Consider the following 20,553-nt stretch of genomic DNA (forward strand, 5'->3'; position numbering starts at 1 on the left):
AAGCCGAGGATCGAACCTAGAACCGTCGTGATGACAGTCGGCAGTCCTACCCACATGACTACGGAATCGGTGGCCGAAATTAACCTATCCGAACGATTATTTAAATAAACATTCGTCCGCTACTCGTAGAGGGCTCAAACGTTTGTTTGTAAACAAATCGCGAGCTTCGCATTATTTCAGCTAAATTAAGCAGCGAGTAAGATAATTTACAAGAGTGCTCTACCAAAGAGGGGAGCTTTATAAAATATATTTTAGTCATCGACATACAGACCTGTTTCGTTGTATCACAACTCATCAGTGCCGCTAGACTAACACCTCTCCCAAGCCGAGGATCGAACCTAGAACCGTCGTGATGACAGTCGGCAGTCCTACCCACATGACTACGGAATCGGTGGCCGAAATTAACCTATCCGAACGATTATTTAAATAAACATTCGTCCGCTACTCGTAGAGGGCTCAAACGTTTGTTTGTAAACAAATCGCGAGCTTCGCATTATTTCAGCTAAATTAAGCAGCGAGTAAGATAATTTACAAGAGTGCTCTACCAAAGAGGGGAGCTTTATAAAATATATTTTAGTCATCGACATACAGACCTGTTTCGTTGTATCACAACTCATCAGTGCCGCTAGACTAACACCTCTCCCAAGCCGAGGATCGAACCTAGAACCGTCGTGATGACAGTCGGCAGTCCTACCCACATGACTACGGAATCGGTGGCCGAAATTAACCTATCCCAACGATTATTTAAATAAACATTCGTCCGCTACTCGTAGAGGGCTCAAACGTTTGTTTGTAAACAAATCGCGAGCTTCGCATTATTTCAGCTAAATTAAGCAGCGAGTAAGATAATTTACAAGAGTGCTCTACCAAAGAGGGGAGCTTTATAAAATATATTTTAGTCATCGACATACAGACCTGTTTCGTTGTATCACAACTCATCAGTGCCGCTAGACTAACACCTCTCCCAAGCCGAGGATCGAACCTAGAACCGTCGTGATGACAGTCGGCAGTCCTACCCACATGACTACGGAATCGGTGGCCGAAATTAACCTATCCCAACGATTATTTAAATAAACATTCGTCCGCTACTCGTAGAGGGATCAAACGTTTGTTTGTAAACAAATCGCGAGCTTCGCATTATTTCAGCTAAATTAAGCAGCGAGTAAGATAATTTACAAGAGTGCTCTACCAAAGAGGGGAGCTTTATAAAATATATTTTAGTCATCGACATACAGACCTGTTTCGTTGTATCACAACTCATCAGTGCCGCTAGACTAACACCTCTCCCAAGCCGAGGATCGAACCTAGAACCGTCGTGATGACAGTCGGCAGTCCTACCCACATGACTACGGAATCGGTGGCCGAAATTAACCTATCCGAACGATTATTTAAATAAACATTCGTCCGCTACTCGTAGAGGGCTCAAACGTTTGTTTGTAAACAAATCGCGAGCTTCGCATTATTTCAGCTAAATTAAGCAGCGAGTAAGATAATTTACAAGAGTGCTCTACCAAAGAGGGGAGCTTTATAAAATATATTTTAGTCATCGACATACAGACCTGTTTCGTTGTATCACAACTCATCAGTGCCGCTAGACTAACACCTCTCCCAAGCCGAGGATCGAACCTAGAACCGTCGTGATGACAGTCGGCAGTCCTACCCACATGACTACGGAATCGGTGGCCGAAATTAACCTATCCCAACGATTATTTAAATAAACATTCGTCCGCTACTCGTAGAGGGCTCAAACGTTTGTTTGTAAACAAATCGCGAGCTTCGCATTATTTCAGCTAAATTAAGCAGCGAGTAAGATAATTTACAAGAGTGCTCTACCAAAGAGGGGAGCTTTATAATATATATATATATATATATATATATATATATATATATATATATATATATATATATATATATATATATACAGTAGCGAGTATAATATAAGAAACAGGAAAAACACAGACATAAATATGTGTATTACTTAAAAATTAATGCACGATTAGCGATGAAACTTTTACTGAATAAGCATTAAATGCAATTCATAAATATTATACAAAGTTATAAAATGTTAAAGAATAAAGATGAAACAGAAAAACGATATAGACTACTCAACAAAATTAAGGAACGTAATTGTGAACAAAATATCAACAAAATTTAGTATTTAGTAATTGACTACTCTACATCGTCGACTACATGATTTAATTAATTCCTTGCAAAAGCCAGCAATAATTCCCTCCTGTTCGTCTTTTGTCACATAGTCCCAAAATTGTATTAGGTGCTTTCTTTAAAAATTTTAAACCGATGGAGTGTTTATCTTGTTATTTAGTTTTGCCTTGTCAACGTGAGAAAAATGTGTAAGGAGAGAGAAAGATGGAATACATTGGGCAATACGCATGCGTAAAGATATGCCCGGTGAACAAAAAAGAAGAGAGGATTGCTAGAAAAAGGAGTTGGCAGCCCTTCAAGGTTGTCAACTAGAGTTGGAAAACTACGAATTTCCTTTGCGTCTCTAAACGATATGAATGAAGAATACGAAAGAAGAAATATTTATCTCTTCTTATTCTCATTTCTTTATGTATTCTTTGATATTCTTCGGCAAACGAGAAGAATACGAATGAATAGACAAAATCTATCAGCACAAATGTGCGGCGACATTGGATGGAGAAGGTGAAAGAAATTGCAAAGAGAACGAAGTGAATAAAAGGAGGCATTAATCGATATCGAAGAAAGAACGAACAGTTATGACCCTTACATATATAAAAAGAAAGGAACTGTGAGGTTACCCCCTTTCTTTCTCTTACTCATTCTCTCCTCTGTCGAAGGCTGATATTTTATTTGTTGTTGTTTATTTTATATAGTCTTCGCTCGACATACATAGACCATTAGCATAAGTTTTTTTTTTATTTGAAATGTGGTGAAACAACGACTATAAAGATGAGGATAACAGTCCGCAAAATAATGATTACACAAATTACGGAACCTCATCTCAAAGGATTAAAAAAAAAAGAGAGAGAATACGATTCAGGACGGGCCTGACAATGGAAAACTGGATTCATAAAACCATAAAATCCAACCTTGATTTCCCTTTGGGACTCGTGGCGCAGTGGATAGAGGTGATAAGTCTCTACGGTTTCAAGTGATAATTGTCTGAAAATAGCGGTTTCAATCCTACCCAAGCAGGTCAGAAGATTAATTGGTCAAAACCTGGTGAGACAACAACTATGGAAGGCAGTAATAACTTAGGATACGGTTACAAGAGTCAGCATTCCTATACCGTCGCGGTAAATCACCTGAAGAAAGCCAGAAGATGAGTTAGCCGAAACATGGTGAAACAATAACAGCAACGACAGCTATGAAGATAAGAATAGCAGTTTACAAAAGATTGAATACAAAAATTAGCACAAGATTTTTCATTGTGAGTTTACCCCCTTTCTTTCACTCACTCATTTTTACTCCTATGTCGACGGGCTAGTATTTTGTTCTGTTTTCATTTTTGTTGTTTACTTGATATACTCTCCGCTCGACATGCGTAGACAATAAGATTTTTCATTTTCATCATTTTTTATCTTTTTGTTTTGTTTTGTTTTCTTCCTTGTTATGCTTTGTGAATAAAGTTGCTTCGAAATTTAAAAACTAGTGTTTTCCATTTCCTTTTTCACTGTTTTTCATCTGCCTACTCCACCATTGACGTGTCTTTCCCTCATCTTCGTCTTATATATCCAACCTCAAGACACCTTTTATTTATTTTACTTCCTTTTTGTTTATAAATTGTTACGGACCGTTCTTCTTCTTGTAAGTGTTTATTATTCATTGGCATGTTCAATTTTTATTACTCTTTTATTGGACTTATACCAATAAAAGAGTAATAAAAATTGAACATGCCAATGAATAATAAACACTTACAAGCCTCCACCCCTTGGAAACACTTCAAATGAAATACGAAAATTGCCATTTTTACATCTCCAATACATTTGAAAATAATTTCTGACGAGGACGCTTCACAGAACGTCTGAAACGCGCGTAAAAACGATTTCAATGACTTAAAAACATTATTACAATGATCCGAACATAATTCTCAATGAAAACAAGACACGGAATAATAAAATAATGTTAACAAATACACATTGTTGGTGACTACTGCCTTATTTAAATATATATATATATATATATATATATATATATATATATATATATATATATATATATATATATATCCATCCAATCCAGCGCGGCCGCAGCCGAGATTGTACTCACTACACGAGTTTGTAGTGTAATTCAAATCTTGAAAAAATCTTGTCGGTAGCTAAATACGTGATGCTTCTCCAGGGCTATCAAGGGTATTTTTTATCGTGACGCCATCACTAAATGGGATGCCTACCACGGCTTAAGAGAGTTTCATCTACCCTCGAGAGAAGGATAGACCGCGCCAGTTTCTCATCAACCTGGTATTTTACCTCGCGGTACATACAGCGCCTAGCCTTCCCAAATGGTCACCAGCTGGTAATGACTAGACTCAACATTGCTTAACTTCAGTGGTTTGGCGAGAACCGGTGTGTCGACGTGGTTGTGCCGCATAACTAATAATTAGTAACATGTGTGTGTGTGTGTGTGCGCACGCTCGTGTGGTATCCGTCATTCACTCGTGAGTGTAGCGGTGTAAACTCGCCATCTAATAATAATGCAAAGATCTTCATAAAAATTAATAGAGTACTATTCAGTGTTAGGTATTTTTCATGCGAATATTAGCAATTTACTTTCTCATATGTTGTACTGATGGCATAACGGTTAGAATCTTAAGTTTTAATATCACTTATAGTAACATTCAATAACTCTCATAAAACGAAACAATCTGTCTGTATATATATATAATAACTATACATATGATTATTATATATAATCTTTTCACGATCAACAATGTCGGCATTCATGGTTTGTGTGAGCTGCGACGTTGTTTAATCGTGGAAATAATTATATATTAGCAGGCTGCCAGGCTTTTCCCGGTCGTAAAATACGCTTAATATGATATTTTGATTAATGCAGATTTCGTTGGACCCAATATATAGTAATGATTTAAAACGTTTAAAAAAAAAAAAATGACTCGTGCGCCATCACCGAGAATCGAAACCAAAAACGTTTAGTTTACGACATACTTTTTCTTTTGACGTTAATGCCTGGGCTATGAAGACATGTTTGCTGCAAGGCTAAAAATTGAGACATTACGTCATAATGCCGTCTTTCGACCTTTACCTGGCAAATTCCATTTTTTTTATTTTTACATTTTTGCACCAATTTTCTCCGGCTAAACCCCAAATATAAAGTTTCGCGTGGGTCCGAATACTCTATATGTTTAATTCCATGTCTATAGATCAAAAACTAATAGAGAGTTTGGTAGGCAATTTTTTTTTAAACAAATATATATACGCATACATAAATATATATAGAAAGAGGTTTGTGTTTACTGTAACCTTTTTACGCAAATATTACACGAGTATAAATCATGTGGAATATCTGCATGAATATAATTACATGTAATAGTTAACTAAAGATGGTTATCCCATAAGAAAACCGAAAATACTAATCGGGAATTAATTAAAATGAATGTTTTAAAAATATGCCAATTAGCTAGATCTTTTGCAGATGAATGAAATTCCGCGACTCATATATAACAAAGTTGTATTTTCTTTTTAAATAAATAGAAAAAAGTTTTTTTATATAAATATCAATCCACAAAAAACAAAAAAACAAATTTCTAGGATTACCTCACATTAAAAATATCTTTATATATAAAGTTTCGCATGGGTTCGAATACCGAATTATATGCTTAGTTCCATGTTTGTAGACCAAAAGATGATAGAGGAGTTTGGTAGGCAATATGTGTGTGTGTGTGTGTGTGTGTGTGTGTGTGTGTGTGTGTGTGTGTGTGTGTGTGTGTGTAGTAATCTACAGATAGACTTTTTTGCTGTATCACATCTCCTCAGTGTGGCTAGATACGACAATTTGGCAAAAATACTCGGTGTGTGGGGGGGGTGTAAAAAGTAAGGAAGAAAAAGGTAGCAGGAAAGTGAGAGAGAGGAGGGCCGAAATATCCAAACACCTGCCTAACGTTTGTCACTTTAATTGTCATTAAGGTTTAACTTGTATTAGTTAAATATTTGTAAAGTCACGAAAATATTTAGGAACACATTCTTCCTTGTAACAATACTCTCAAAGCAGTTGGCGTCTTCCTCTTTCGCTGGCTGATCGTTTAGAAATTATTTGAAAGAAAACATTTGTACCTGACTAAAAAAAAAAAAAAAAAAAAAAAAAAAAAAAAAAAGAACAAAGAAAACCCCCCTGCAGAAAAAAGAGAAATTCTGCTTTGTTTGGCCAACATTTTTCAATTTGAGGTAGGATTAAATTTCCTTTCTAAATTGTATGCACCTTAAAACCGTCTTCTGCCCTCTCTTTTATTTTATTCGGTTTTTCGGCATGATGAAAGAACTAGGAAACAGATGATGTGGATTAGGAAGGGGCCGCTCTAGCTTACGCAACAATGGTTCCAGCTTCTTCTAAAATGCTGATATATTAAAAAAAAGAAGAAAAAAAAGAAAAGAAAGCATAATCATGAGTAAGCGTTTCTATAATTTAATGGTTTTGTTTCGGTGCCCTGCTCAACTCTTTCTCTGAAATATACAATCATCAAATACAATGAAGTATTTCTCTCTCTCTCTCTCTCTCTCTCTCTCTCTCTCTCTCTCTCTCTCTCTCTCTCTCTCTCTAATATATATATATATATATATATATGTATATATATATAATGACATTGTCTGTCTGTCCGACTATCTAAGGAACGGTCTCTACCAAATTCCTTTGTATATTTTAGTCTACATGATATATAGATTTAGACGTGTGAAACAAATTCGATGTGGTCTTTAGTCAATAAAAAAAAAGATGCTAAGGGGTATAAATTGAAAATAATTGGAATATGGCAGGCATGAGCTGACTTAAAAGTTCACTTCTATGTATGCACAAATATACATTTGTATGCACAAATATATATGTATAGATTAACTAACGTTATTTTTTTATTTCTTATATGCGTATCGACGTAGACCAGACAAGTGCATTTTTAATAAACATATTTATTAGATTTCTAATTTTTGAATTGTAACAGATTTTTTATCAGGAAAATCCAGATAATATTTTTTTCTTTTATTTCCGTGTCATGGGGGTGGTAAAACTTAGTACGTCCTCAAATGTTGTAAATTGAGTGTTAAGCGTTGGTCGTACGCATGAGTCAAAATAAGGTGAAGCTTAGATAAGTAGGTCCTGCAGACGATCCTCGTTCTGACATTCGGAAAATTTTGGTTAACAACAGGTGAAGCTACCGAAAAGTAACCCTTTTGAATGAAGATGGATATAAACAATATTTTTTAGATTATTTTCTTAATTTTACTTAAAAACAAAATGTAAACATATATAAAACAAAATATTTTAGAAAATAATTTCTTAATTTTAAATAAAAATTGATTGTAAAGAATTTTTTTTAAAAATAATTATTGAAAAATATTGCAAAGTATTTACATAGCTGGTTCTTTGGGATAATAGGGGCGCCTGAAACCTCCTTCCAAAACGAAAAAAGCTTTAGCGTTTTTACTATTTTAAAGTGTTTTTTTTTTTAAGTTTGAAGCACAAGTAGTGGCTAGTTAACTTAGAACAACAAGGGCGCATGGCAGAAATTATTCAGGGTTTTATGCTTTTATGGTGGTCAAAAAAGTTTTTTCATCCGCCATATTACTTCCTATTTACTTGCCACCCCACGAGGGCAGATTTAGACACAATGTCGGTTTTTAATGTAGAGAGGTATGTATTACTAAAAACGAAATGATGAAATATAATAGCAAATTAAGTGAAAAGTAAAAACAATTTTTTTTTAATTCAAAGAATTAAAGAAAGAAAAAATTCAAAGAAATTTCGAACATTTATTACTATAAACATAACGAACAAGTGAAAATTTTCCAAAATTGGCTCATGCTTTCTATATCCATCATTCTAAGAGTTAATAATGGTAGAAGCACCAGTGTTACATGTCACGTGACCTAACTGTTCAGATTTTTCAGAATGAGGATCGTCTGCTGGACCTACTTATCTCAGCTGCATCAAAAAAATAATATGAAATCTACTGTTTAAGATGCACTTGATACTCAACATTTAAAATTTAACGGTTGAAAAAAAGCAGACAACTACAATTTTTTAAATAAACATATTTATTTACTAAAATTCTAATTTTCGATTTTTATTTTATTTTATTTTATTATTTACTATATATTGGGTACAATATAATAATCAATAGAGAATTGGCTCTATAATAAATGCGAAATCTGAATTAAATATCATTTTTATATGTAATTTACGACGGGGCAACGCTGGATGGTCTGCTATGGTACTCAGTTATTTTTATTTTTTGAAATCTTTACTATATAGTGGGTACAATATAGTAATTGATAGAGAATTGTCTCTATAATAATAAATACGAAATTAAAATATCGCATTTAAGCGTATTTTACGACAGGGCAACGTCAGATAGCCTGCTAGTTTTTATTTAAATAAAACAATATGGAGGAGATTTTTCGTACAATTCGGATGTGTGACATCTAAATTTTATTTCTATTTTTATTTATTTGTTTATATTGGAGAAAAAAAAGAATGTGCTTTTTTGGTGAAATGCAAACTGCAATCGCGTAGGTTGTTTCGGTTTTGCTGTTTAAAAAATTGCGTAAGATATTTTCATGCATTTTGTTTCCCGTCAAAAAAAAGAGAAAATAGAGGAAATATATTTTTGCATGTAATTCGTAATACATGCAAGAAGTTTTTTGGGGGGGTTTTTTTGTTGTTTTTTTGTTTCATAAAAATGTACTTTTTGACAGTAAAATGTTGTTTATAATATTAAGTCTGTAAGAACTACAATTCATTTTAACATTTTTTTTTTTGAGAAAATGTATTTTTTTATATTTTTTATGTGTGATCCAGAGAGAAAAGGAGAGATAGTTTGCTGAAATTTTATTGTGTCGGTTTTGTTAAGAGTGTATAAGAGAGATAGGCAGGTGGTTAATCCAATATTTATTAAAAAACTTGATTCACTTAAATTAAGACATGATTTTTTTAAATAGTGATCAGCCAAATAATTCAATCAAGATAGGATGTGAGGCAATGATTTGGATGAATTTATTGGACAATGGGTTGGGAGTTAAACAAAAGTGTGGGAGCTATTTCAAAGATGTGCAAAGATGTGTGTCGAAAAGCGGAAGAATTTCTAAATCTCTGGTTTTGAAAGATAAAGATACCAATAAGATGGTAATCATATGATAAAGGTTTCTTACTGACTATAGCAAATAAATGTAAAAAGAGGTCTATCAATATAAGAAAAAAGCAACGAAAAAAAAAACAAGAAATAATTGCCGCGCTTAAAAGTAGAAAATATAAGTTTGTATTTGGAGATACATGAAAAGAAGGCATGTTGCAGAATAAAATGTAAATAAAATGGATCCTTGCGAACTCACTGAATGCTTAACAGGTGTGAGGCTCGAGGGTGACCTCTTCGGATGGTGGAATTTGAGAAATTATGTTACTGCTGTCGAAGGGTTGCATGATCTCTTCTCCATCTAGATTTGACTACCATCGGACGCACAAAATAATAACTCGCTCTGAGCCTGTGTGAGAGATTGAGTCATAAAATGATTCTGGGATCCATATGTCTGCTTCTCTCTTGTTTAAATATATTTCCCTTTATTGGCTGTCTGTAAATGTATTTAGTAAATTCTTATTACGAATTAAAAAAACATTTGAAACGTTCCTGTAATTGGTCAAGAGAGGAAAGAACACACGTGATTTCTGACAACGAGCGTGCATATTGAGATTATACACGCATGTACGATATCAGTACAGAAGGAAATGGAGTATCCGGACATATGAAAAATAATTTTAAAAGATACCTGGCAAATATACCCGGTAGACCAAGTGCAAAAGAAATACAAACAATTGCACGTAAAGGGACGGTCAGAATCTTAAAAAGATCTTTCAATTGAAATAACGGATGAATGTCTACCATCCCGGTAGGATGCCCTATCCTCAGCTAAAACAAATTGATCAGAAAATTAAATAAGAAAAACGGAAGAAATCCCGACTCAACAATCAGAAACCGAAACAAAGCATTTAGAAACAACATGATTGCGTAAATTATTTTCACATGAAAACTGAATGTTTTAAAGTATAAATTCTTAAAAATAAAACAAAATGTGAATCTGTAGCCTGTATTTGCTGCTTCATTAATTAAAGGCAAAATCCCTTATTTGTTTTCAACACATGTCCTATTTTAGTAGTTACCTGCTTTCCTAATTTTATTACAAGCATCTGTGGAATCCAAGTATAACTATTACAATTAGAGAAATCAACTTTTATTTCTTCAATGATTTCATCTTCGAGTTGTTTATCAAAGATTTCCTTATACCTTTTTAAGTAATCCCTTCTATTTCAAAAATTCCATTGTTCAATCTAAAACTTTAATTGCTATAAAGTAATTACGTGGCAGGTTTTCAATTCTCTCCGAATAAGAAGGCAAATTCAAATAATGATGTCCATCTATTAAATTCCTTCTTTAAATTTACTAATTTGTTTGAATATCAAAGGCAATAAGTTTTTGTTCTTTAGCTTTTATTCACATTGATTCAAACCTAAAGAGATTTTCTAGTTTATTATCTACATCACTATCAGATGAATTATGTTCTAATGGAGCAAAATGTGACTTGACAAGGTTCATAATCAAATTTATTATAAATTTAGTTTTCTAACTCGTATTATTTTGCTCAACTGATGTCGATTGTGAATCAAAAATATCTTTTCTTTCAACTGAACTGAGAACATTTTAAAAGAAGATAATTCATCGCCTATAGTGAAGTTTAATCCACCACCAATCTTATTTATGAAGAATGAAAAATATTGTATTTTATCTTCTCATTGGCATAATTATTGACACTTTTCTTGTGGTCTTTGTTTAAATAAAATGAACTATCAACCAAATGTACATTTTAAGATTTTAATTTAGTGATTACTGTATTCATTCCAGGTATTTGATAGTTTATATTCATATTTTCATCTACCAATAAAGGAACAAACAATAGTCGATCGTTTAATTTGATTCCTGTAGACATTTGTTTAAAAAATTTATTTTATTGTCCTAGTATGTACTAATAAGTACAATTCATAATAATTTTGATAGAAGTCTTCAGCGGATTCTTTTGTAATAAAAGATCTCTGAGTATCACAATCTATAAGACATCTAACTTCAATTTGTTTTATTCTTAAGTCATTGTTAGCAGCAAATTACAAATGTCTACATTCTTTAAAGCAACACGACCTGATTTTGAAACATTATTTTGTTTTGGGCATAAAGGAGGTTATATGCATAAAGGAGGTTATATGCTCTCTTTTTACATAAAAGAAAGGGAAATTCTAACATGGCTGTATTTCCCCATAACATTCTGATTCATTGTGACCTGACCCAACACATCTGGTACACAAGGATAATTCCAAGATTTCGCTATTTTTTTTTCATAATTAGGAGAGGTTTAACACTTTCATATGGTGTGTCGTTCTGAAGCACACAGTTTACATAACGTTTTAGTAGCTTTATTAATGACTCCTACTTCAAAATTTTGTATCACGGGTACTTTATATTTTTCTTTTATTTCAAATCTATGGTTATTATTATTGCCACTTGGAATTTTCTTATCCTTTTTATATTTTCTACCAGATACAGTCCCAGTTAAGGTTTTCAAAACTTTGTTATAGCTGTTAAATATTTGCTCTAAACTAGGATAATTATTATCAATTTTATTTATTACTTTACTACTGTTTAAGTAGTTTATTCATTATAATGTGACTAAGTAAAATATTTCCGGAAGAATCTTCTTGAAGAAAATCAGCGTTATACTGTTGCAACTCATATAAATATGAATTAATTTCAAATACATAATATTTAAGATTTAAGAATTCTGTCTTCGCTAGGTATTGTTTTTAATATATTCTTTAAATTTCGTTAATCATAAAGCCCTCATCCAAATGTGATTCCTTTAATGAATTTACGGTTATCTTATAATTTGAATCCGTTGCGTACAAATGACTTACTTGCTTTAAAACTTAAATATCCAATTAAATATAATAGCTGAGAGGATTCTGATAAACGTTTCTTTGAGCCTATAACATTATTAAATTTAGTTAAAAAGTTATGAAAGGCAAATTTATTTCTCCTCTTTCCATTAAATGTACCACAAGTTAATAAAGGTGATTCAACAAGTGCTTAATTATTTTCATTAGTCAAATATTCTTCTATATTTGATCGAGTAATTTTATGGAAACCTTTAATGATTGGGATTTGGGATTTGGGATTTGTCGAATAGGTCGACAGTCTTGCTTAGAGCTAATATACATATTTATTTACGAAATAAAAAATATTCTTCGAAATGTGTTAGAAATTAATTTCAACTGGAAATTTTAAATAGCAATTACCTTAAAAAATTTGTTTTGCTTTTTTCTTACTTCCCCTCTCTGCCCTGCTCTAAGCAAAACTGTCGACCTATTCCACAAATCCCAAATCCCAATCATTAAAGGTTTCCATAAAATTACTCGATCAAACCCAGATTTCCAACCTATAACATAAACCCCCACTACCATGTCTTACTCTCCAACATCAGGGGTCTCCGTTCCAACCTTCCAGAGGTTCAAACTTTATTACAGGAGACTAAACCAGACCTATTATTCCTAAGCGAGACCAGCATTGGACGGACTACTTCCCTAGATGAGCTCGTAATTAAAGGATACTCTAACTTAACCTTCAAAACGCGACCCCCAAGGTCGCCATGGGCATGGAGTATGTACCTACATTAAAGACGACATTCCCTGTGGCAGAGATATCTCCAGAGAAGATCCTAATTTACCCTATACGTGCTTCCAGTTTGCACTTGCTCACACTACCGCGTTTATATTTGCACTCTATCGCCCCCACAACAGCGGAGTTACTGTTTTTAAAAGCATATCTTTAAAAGCATATCTTTAAAAGCATATCTTTAAAAGCATATGTGAGAAAAGGGATCACATCCTGTCTGCGTACCCCTCAGCAAACATTCACGTCTGTGGAGACTTCAATGTTCACAATGTGGAATGGTTGACCCACTCAAACAAGACTGATGACGAGGTGAGGTTCTGTCATGATTTCTCGATTGCTTATGACCTCACTCAGATTGTTTATGAACCCACCCGTGTCCCCAACACTGACGACCAGTATGGTTAAGGGAAAACACGAGAGGAAGTGATAAAAATTAATATGAGAGAAAGATGGATAAATAAACATATAGTCAGAGATATGTTAGTTAATTTCTTAAAACCATTCAATACATGCCAGCAACAAACATTAAAACGATGATGTTGATGATCATCATCATCATCACCATCATCGTATCAGTATAATTGATTCTTCCTTAGGATAACTTGGACAAATATCGTACTTTTAGTAAATCCTCCTACTTAATGTGTTTGGTTTAGTCATATTTCACATTATTGCAGATCTATTTAAAAATATATGTATCATTGTGCTGCAGTTTGGCAAGAGAACTAGATGAAGCCCAGCATTTACAGTCATATAACATGACACTCCTCACCCAACTGCAATAAAGAACAGCTTATGATATTATCAGAGGCCATAGCTCACAAAATTATTATGATTATTATAATACTAACAGGACCTGTGGAAATTCCACAGAGGATTCATTCATATGTAATACATTAATGTTGGCATTCTGTAGATGTTCCCTGTAAATGGAGACGCTCTGATATTATTGTAGCTTTTTTTGTTAAAACTGCAAAAGTATTTATCCAAGCTAGCACGAACGCCCGGCAAAGCCCGGTCGTAAAGTACGCTTAAATATGATACTTTAATTCTTGCAGATTTCATATATATATATATATATATATATATATATATATATATATATATATCATATTATTATTATTACAGAGTTAATGTTCTATCGATTTTATATATTATAAAGTTGTGATTTCAAAAATAAAAAATATATCTATTTGACTTGGGTTCATCAGCTTGAATCGAAACTGAATCTCAAACTTATATATAACTTTAGTTCTTTCAGCTATAATCGAAACCAAAACCAAAACTTATGAAGAATTCTTGATAAAATTATTTATAAAAAAAATAGATTATTGGAGTGCCATTAGCTATAATCGAAACTAAAACCGAAACTTATGAGGAATTCTTGGTAAAATTATTTATAAAAAAAATAGATGACTTCAGTGCCATCAGCTATAATCGAAACCAAAACTAAAATTATGAAGAATTCTTAGTAAAATTATTTATAAAAAATTAAATGACTTGAGTGCCATCAGTTATAATCGAAACCGAAACCAAAACTTATGAAGAATTCTTGGTAAAATTATTTATTACAAGAAATGGAAGTACATAACACTTAAACGATCTGGATATAAGCGTGACACAGAAAATAACACACACACTATCGTATTAATATATAGATATATTGGGGGTACAATTTTTCTATTTGGTTAACTTTGCAATAAGCGATTTGATCTCTTGTCAAATCTACAAAACCTCCCTAGATGTGACAGCATCTTAAGACGTATCTGACTCTGATATGGCATACATATAAGATTGCGTCAGAAAGTAGATACTGGAACTTTCGGGAACTGTGGAATAAGCCAATTATTTTCCAGCCACGTTAGTAATAAATTGCATGTCTTCTATTTTAGATCTAAAATGAAAGTCAATCCTGAGACGTTTAACTAAAGAATTTTCTCAAGGAGAGAGCCATTCATTTCAATTGAGTTAAAGCAAAGATTTATGTGCTGGTGGCGACTGAAGGAAAGTTTGGTTTTAGATGTATTAAAAGTAACATTTTTTTTTCTTCTTGTTCATCTCTGTCATCTCACCTCTCTTGCTCCCTCTCTCATAGCTTCCTCCACTTTTCTTTCTCTCACTCACTCCCCAACTACCCCACTCCTCCCCAATTTTCAAATTACCTATTTTTCTTTAGTGTATTCCATTCCGTAAGAACAATAAAGGAATACCTCCCCTCCTACATTTAAGAAGAGGCCAACGCTCTATTATCGATGTCTAATACTTCTTGTCTACTTTCTTTAAAGGTGAATTATCTCCCTTACCCAATCCTCTATGAAATAGTATCTAGTTACAAAAGTCTAAAAAAACAAATGCAAAATATTATAAATTGTTAGACAGAGCCAAAAATTATGTCACAGTTTTTTGTTTGCCCTTGAAGGGGGGGGGGAATCAACAACAAATGATAGATCGAGTTTAAACTGGAAACAAATGTCTCGGGAAATTTCAGGATGAGGATAACACATGGCTGAAACTAATACATACGGATTTGTATCCAAAAAACGAACAGTGTTGTAGCTCTACACAACTACTGAAAGGGGCAAAGGAAAATGTCAACTCATCTCATGATTTTTATCTACAATCAATATTATTTATTTTCATTGATGTCAAACGCTGGTATTGTTTTTTTCTATCATTTTCTATTTTATTGCTTTTTTCCCCCTTCTGAAAATCTCTGAAAATGTCTTTTTTTACCGATTATTTGCATATATTATATCTGTGTCTTTTTTTTATGCCAGTTCACCTGTCTCTCCATTTTATTATCAATGCAATGCAGATATATATATATATATATATATATATATATATATATATATATATATATATATATATATATATATATATATGCAGGACAAACACGGAAATTTAAACGGGCAGAGGTATGTCTATCCTCAACATGTCTCTAAGAATAAAAAAAAACAATTCAAGGGAACAACACTCAGAAATTACTTTTATCTCGTTTAGAAACAAGCATGTATGTACTCTATTTATGTCCTGCTCATTTATAAATAACATAAAAAGCTGGCCTTTGCAGTCGGGTATTCTCGTGACTTACTTGTGGACTATTGCAGACCCTCTCCTGTAAAGAAATACTAAAAAAAAAAAAAACCCCAAGATACTGCTTTCCGAACTTTTTGCTTCTGTCGGCTAACACCATTGTATATGTGTATGCGTAAGTGTATATATATATATATATATATATATATATATATATATATATATATATATGAGTATGTATATGTATGTGTGCATATACACTACTCTAATCCCTTATACCCTATTTAGGTATCCATCTGTGTGCCCTTTTAACGAAACAAAAAATTTATTTTATTTTTTGTTCTTTTATCTTATTTTATATTTTTTCTTTTTATTTTTATTTTTTATCGCCTCTTCTTCCATTTTTTTGTCCTTTTTACTTCACCCTTCCCCCTCTATCCCTTAAATATATTTCATGTGTCTTGGATCTTGTCTTTATCTGTACCTTTTAATTTTACTTAACTTCTAGTTAATATTATTATTATTATTATTATTATTATTATTATTATTGTTGTTGTTGTTGTTGTTGTTGTTGCTGTTGGCTCACATGGAGCTTTCACACAAGTCAACAAACGATCTGATTTGAAATCTATGGTGTTCTCTGGAAGCTGAGTGACAACAAGTCTTCCCAGACGTCCCGCTCTCTCCGCCTACTTCGATAGTATTTGCAAATGAATTTGCATCATCACAACAGCCGCTTACCATTGATTTCTCGCTGGTAGTGGCCATTGGTTTATACTGGAATTTGAGTGGCACTCAGCCTCCCCAAGGTCCCAGTTCTCTTTGTTCTTGTCCAGCCAAGGTCTGGTTGGCGCTTGCTCCTCCGTATTTCAGTCCTTATTGATCTTTCTCTCTCTCCCCCCTCTCTCTCTCTCTCTCTCTCTCTCTCTCTCATTTGTGCACGTGTTTTTTTAAACATAAATGTATCAAAAACTAACCAATTTTATTATAGTCTACAAGATTATTTTGCCACAACGGAACCATAAAGTATTCAATAAGAATATTAAAATGTCTTTTTATCCACAAATGTATACTATGTCGAGAACTTACAATGCTAATAGTATTTCATATATATAATACAGGGGCTACTTTTTTCTTCCGTTTATTTAACTAAACTAGTCTTTTTTTTTCTACAAGATGCATAATTTAATCTGTTTTGTTAGCCATATAAGACAAAGATTAGCTTGTGTTCTTAAAGAATAAATATTGTATTCAATCTATTTTAATATTTAATCCTGATCAATATCTTATTTTTGATTAATCATAAATAAAGGCAGAGAAGAAGTATTTACTCGCACACACAGATCAACTGTCACTGTCATGCAGGAACACTATTAATAATTTGATAAAACACTTTTTTTTCGACAAAAATAGATTTCTTTTCTTTTTATTTCATAAAATCTGGATTACCAGCAAAAACTGAATAGAAAATTAACAGAATGATAATTAACGAACGCAATTGTTGCCTTATTAATCTAAACGAAAACATAAACGTTGATATTTTTGAAATCCTGGCATATTACAGTATCATTTGACTATTACATTGCGAACAATTATTTCTTAAAGTTAAACTAATGTACATAACAACAAAAATGACAAAAATAGATTTTCCTTTTCGTTTGTAAAATCGTAGATTAACAAAGTATTGAATTGGCAGTCAATGTGAGTTTCTAGCATCATGTTACCCCACCCTCACATTTCGAAAACAATTCAGATGATTTTATTGCTGTCCACTGTTGTCATATGCTGAGAGGATAGCTTCAGGAAGGTCATATCTGAGAACTTCCATTACTTCATCAGTTTGACCATCAGCTCCCTCGCAACTCGTATGATTTCAACCACATAAACTATTGTGTGAAACTCAATGGAATTTTTGAGTAAGCTAAATTCAGCAAAAGATCCCTTAAAAGATGCACTGAATTTTGAGATGCACTGAATTTTGAGAATGCATCAATTATTGTCCAAGATATGATGATTTTTCTTTCTTATTTAAAAAGCGTTATATTTATCTTGAAAACTTAATATAATACTACTAAAAATATGGCACAGAGTCATACCAAACCTGGTATGAATAGCCCATAAAATGCCGCTTGTGTCATCGGGGTGGGTGGAAACTACTATTAATGATTATAATTATAAACATGTCGCGTTTCCAAAATTGTTGATATGATTATATGAAATTTTGCATGAAGGACTTTTGAAATGTTGGATATAATTAAATCAAGAATAATGCCTTAACAAAGGTTCCAACCGTCCACTACAAGACTTAGAAAAGATTTTGGATCGTATATTTAATAGATAATGGCTGCCACAGAATATCTTAACCAGGATGCATTAAGACACGATACAGTAAAAAAAAAAAAATGAATCAGTAGTTTGGATATACTAATAATGTCAAATATTATTCTAAATTATGACATAGTGTTTATGAGAGAACCTTTCAGATAAGATAGAGTAGAGAATGACTAGCAACGTCTGTTAAATAAGAGCTGTAGATGTGCTCTGTTTGGTCATTCTCCACTAGATTGCAAAGTCGGTTTTGTACTCTGTAAAGGCAAGGAAGAACTATCAGCAAAATGCCATTTTAAAACATATCCAATATAGATAGAAGATGGCATCAGAAGTCAGATACTTTCTTAAGTCTGAAATTCATCCAACTATTCTTCCAGCAACCCTAGCAACAGATTCGGTGTCTTCCATTTTAAATTTGGGATGAAAGTCAGTCCTTGAAAAAGAGACGTCTTTGAGATTAGAATCATTCATTTCAACAGGAGCAAAACAAAAATACAAACGTCGTTGGTGAAAGATCAACTCGGTTTCAGATGATAGTGACATTTGTTTTGGGTTCTCTCTCTCTTGCTGACCTAAAAGACATTGCAATTGAACTCAAGAAAAACAGAAATAAATAGTGTTTACCTGATGGAGAATATTTGTAGTTATTTTCAAGCGTCTGACTATCAAAGAATATTTTTAGTATCGTTTGAAGGCACCTCTGATCCCAAATATCAGTAACTCGGCCTCCATAAGTGATCTACAAAAACAAAACAAAAATCATTTGCAATAAGTACATGTTCAGAACTGTTTTCCTTCTCATCGTCATCGTTGTTATAATTAGTACATTTCGGTTGTTCTACTCTCTGGCTTTCTTAAGGTGTCTTTAATCTCCCCTCTCTCCCTCTCTCTCTCTCTCTCTCTCTATATATATATATATATATATATATATATATATATATATATATATATATTGTTATTGGATATTAAAATTTATATATATATATATATATATATATATTAATTTTAATATCCAATAACAAAAAATTAAATCAGTTCAAAAAATCCCTTTCCCAATTTAACCCAAAATCAACTGTAATTGTAACAACAAGCAAATTTGACCACTCGGTAATGATTGCATCCATAGAGATGTTATATATTCATGCATGATCACAGAGCTCCCCCGTAACTCTCTCATAACAGATACTAATATTCTGTCGTTAAGTTCTCTCCCTCCCCATCAAACATCTGATAGAATCATTGATCCAATATACAAATTAACCAACCCGTCTATTAACAATCCTATTACTACTACTAATAATAATAATATTCCTCCCAACAATCATCCTAATACTAATAACATCATCCCCTCCAAAACAATATGCCACCACTTATTTTTCTGACCATCGCTCACTACAATGAACAAAATTTAAACCGTCTCCCCATATTAAAACCAACTACAAATCAACAAATTAATAAAAGGCCCCGAGCACCCTGTAAAGCACACACATATATCGGCGCTACTTCAACTTTAATAAAGACAAGAATATCTAACCACACATCTTCTTTTAACAACCAAAATTCTAATAATAACCAAGGAACATCCCTAACCACTTTAATTAAACAAACTGAAGTCTAACAAAACTTCTTTATCAATTAATGGGCTATGATAAAAAAGGTTATAAGCTATAACAATAATTACTTCCCACCGAAGTAGCAATATAATAAACTCCAAAAGCGAACTAATCTTCCATTACAAACATAAGACCAAATTTAAATTTGGCAAATTTGAAATTACATAGCTCTAACATACACCCCTTAAAATAAAATTTATAAAATTATAGATTATTTTTACACACTTTCTTAGCACTTAATAATTTTTTTAAATATAAATTCTTCTCTTTTTCTTCTTGGCCGGCGTAACAACTGCAGATTTTGTCAGAGTGTATATGTAGGCACGCATATTTTGTATGTATGTACCTATGCATTTATATTTTTATATATGTGTTTGCTTATATGCTGTTATGTACATATGCATGTACTTATGTATATGAATTTATATGCAGTTTTTAGTTTATGAATTATTCTCTTATTTATCTTTCTTTTTATAATAATATCTCGAACTCACTTTTCTCCTTGTACCCATTTATGAATTATTTCACGGAATTCTGTCTTTTGAATGACATTTACAGGATGCCTTTTGATTTTTTTAAGTCTGGGTCCTCCACTTTTACTGTTCTTGGATCGTCCACTCGTCACTCGAACATTCATTCACATGAAATCATTTAATT

General features: G+C 32.7%; 1 protein-coding gene across 1 annotated transcript in view; it reads right to left on the reverse strand.

Moving 5' to 3' along the window:
* LOC145245981 (dynein axonemal heavy chain 6-like) overlaps window positions 1-20,553 on the reverse strand; it is a 632,504-nt gene that overhangs the window by 120,731 nt on the left and 491,220 nt on the right. Inside the window, exon 73 of the mRNA XM_080107771.1 lies at window positions 18,908-19,022. Coding sequence (XP_079963897.1) covers window positions 18,908-19,022 — 115 coding nt within the window. The remainder of the gene's footprint in view (window positions 1-18,907; window positions 19,023-20,553) is intronic.

This window comes from Euprymna scolopes, chromosome 23 (genome assembly GCF_053919585.1).
Source record: "Euprymna scolopes isolate OS-2025 chromosome 23, ASM5391958v1, whole genome shotgun sequence".
Classification (NCBI taxonomy): Eukaryota; Metazoa; Mollusca; class Cephalopoda; order Sepiida; family Sepiolidae; genus Euprymna; species Euprymna scolopes.